Consider the following 2,364-nt stretch of genomic DNA (forward strand, 5'->3'; position numbering starts at 1 on the left):
TCACTGGGGAGCAGGGGGGCCGGTCCTGGGGTCATGCTGCTCGCCCCCCTGCTCCACCAGGCGCCTGGCCCCGTCCCGAGCCCCCCGGATCACTTCGCAGGACTCCTGGGCCCGATGTTGGCAACGCCGAGATTTGCAGGCAAGTGCTGCCATGGCGTGGGGGTGGGAGTGGGGCTGCAGGTACAGCCTTAACACGGGTGGGCTTTTGCGGTCACGTGGCCCCTTGTACCCTGCATCAGAGCATCCTAATCCACCCCTCGGGGCACACTCTGGGGTGGGGGGTGTCCCTGACCTCTTTGCCTGGAGTGGCCACAGCCCTCCTGCCCATTCCTGTCCCCAGCACAGGGATGGGCAGGGAGGCTGACGTGCCCCTGGGGGGCGTTGACAGGGTGGCAGGGGCTGGGGAGAAGCGGCCAAAGGCAAAGAAGCCCTGGGAGATGGAGGAGCAGCCCCAAAGGCTCATCCGGAACCCAGAGCGGGGCTGTGCTGGTCCCTGTGGGGTGGGTGAGTGCTCCCCACCCCTGCCTGGTGGCCCCAGCCCAGCTGTGCCAGAGGCACTCAAGCCCAGTCCTGGGGCAGCGGAGGGGGTGAGCTGCCAGGGCAGCCGGCCCCAGCCCCGCCGCGTGGACTCAGAGGAACTGCTGTGGAATGTGGCAGTCAGGGACCACTCCCTGGCCAATGTCCATGCCCCTTTGGCCCCCTTTGGTACCACCACTGAGGTGATCGGTGAGCTGCTGGTGGCGGGGGAGCGACAGGCCTGGCGGGAGCGTCTCCAGCAGGACTGGCACCTGGAGGCCCTGGCACAGGACAGGTAGGGCTGGTGTGGCACTGAATGCTGTGTGGAGGGCAGGCTGCACCCTGCCACCCCCAGCACTGACCCCTGCCCCCCCAGGCAAGGCTTTGAGCCCATCTCGCCACCCCCTGGGAGTGTTGCCAGCTCCAGTTCCTTCCCGGTGCACTACACTGCAGCAGCAGGCAAAGCTGAGCCGCTCAGCAAGGTGACAGCACTGCCAGAGGTAGTGGAGGGGAGCTCAGAGGATGATGATGATGAGGAAGTGGACCAGGAGCTGGTAGAAAAGAAGGTACGGGGACTGCTCAGGCCAGCACCCTCGGGGTTCCCCACTGCCCTCACCAGGTGCTCATGGGCACTGGGGGCATTGTGGGATTTTCACAGGGATTGGGGCATCACTGATGGCTCACGGGAACTGAGGGCATCACTACGTGCTCATGGGGACCAGGGACATTGCTGGGTGCTCGTGGGGACCAGGAACATTGCTGCATGCTCACAGGGGCTGGGACATTGCCAGATGCATGCGAGGACCAGGGGTGTTGTCAGGTGCTTGTGGGGCCTGGGAGTGTCACCACATGCTCATGGGGAGCGCGGACATCTCCAGATGCTCAGTGCTTGCAGGGACTGGGACATTCCCAGATGCCCACAGGGTCCAGGGGCATTCCTTGGCTGCTCATGGGGTCTGAGAAATTGCCAGATGCTTGTGGGGACTGGGGGCATTGCCAGTAGCTCATGGGAACCAGGGATACCGCCGGGTTCTTGTGTCCTGTGGGGCTCAGCACAGTGCCCTACACCCCTGTGCCAGTCCCCCAGTCCCATGGGGGGTGGCCCCAGTTGCCCCTGACCCTTTTGCTCTGGCAGCTGCAGCTGATCGAGAGCCTGAGCCGCAAGCTGGCGGTGCTGCGGGAGGCACAGCGGGGGCTGCAGGAGGACATCAGCGCCAACGGGGCGCTGGGCGACGACGTGTCTGCCCGCCTGCAAGCCCTCTGCACCCCAGGGGAGTTCGACAAGTACCGCCTCTTCGTGGGTGACCTGGACAAGGTGGTCAACCTCCTGCTCTCCCTCTCGGGGCGCCTGGCCCGGGTGGAGGCTGCCCTGGGCAGCCTGGGGCCACATGCCCCCGCCGAGGACAAGGTGGGCATGGGGCAGGGAGGCACCTGCGAGGCCTTGGGGTGTGGGACACCCTGCCAACGCCACCGTCTCGCCCACAGCTGGCCCTGCGGGAGAAGCGGCGGCTGCTGGTGGCGCAGCTGGAGGATGCCAAGGAGCTGAAGGAGCACGTGGGGCGGCGGGAGGAGGCGGTGGGTGCCATGGTGGCGCGGTACCTGCCCGCCGAGCACCTCCAGGACTACCAGCACTTCGTCAAGATGAAGTCAGCCCTCATTGCTGAGCAGCGGGAGCTGGAGGAGAAGATCAAGCTGGGCCAGGAGCAGCTCCGGTGCTTGCGCGAGAGCCTTGGCCAGGCCTCCAAGGGCTGCTAACCCCCTACCAGCCTCCCTCTGGGACCCTGGCTGTGGCCCCAGCTTGCTGCCAAAGCAGATCCAGCCCCTCATGGGCTCTCCCTATGTCTGTCC

General features: G+C 66.0%; 1 protein-coding gene across 1 annotated transcript in view; it reads left to right on the forward strand.

Moving 5' to 3' along the window:
* The window catches only part of SHROOM4 (shroom family member 4), an 11,696-nt gene extending 9,343 nt beyond the window's left edge, over nucleotides 1-2,353 (forward strand). The window contains exons 5-9 of the mRNA XM_029963742.1: nucleotides 15-139; nucleotides 389-811; nucleotides 893-1,082; nucleotides 1,652-1,924; nucleotides 2,002-2,353. Of these exons, the coding sequence (XP_029819602.1) occupies nucleotides 15-139; nucleotides 389-811; nucleotides 893-1,082; nucleotides 1,652-1,924; nucleotides 2,002-2,271 (1,281 nt within the window). The 3' untranslated portion in view covers nucleotides 2,272-2,353. The remainder of the gene's footprint in view (nucleotides 1-14; nucleotides 140-388; nucleotides 812-892; nucleotides 1,083-1,651; nucleotides 1,925-2,001) is intronic.
* The last annotated feature ends 11 nt before the right edge of the window (nucleotides 2,354-2,364 follow it).

Source organism: Manacus vitellinus, unplaced genomic scaffold, assembly GCF_001715985.3.
Source record: "Manacus vitellinus isolate BGI_N305 unplaced genomic scaffold, ASM171598v3 scaffold_62_pilon, whole genome shotgun sequence".
Classification (NCBI taxonomy): Eukaryota; Metazoa; Chordata; class Aves; order Passeriformes; family Pipridae; genus Manacus; species Manacus vitellinus.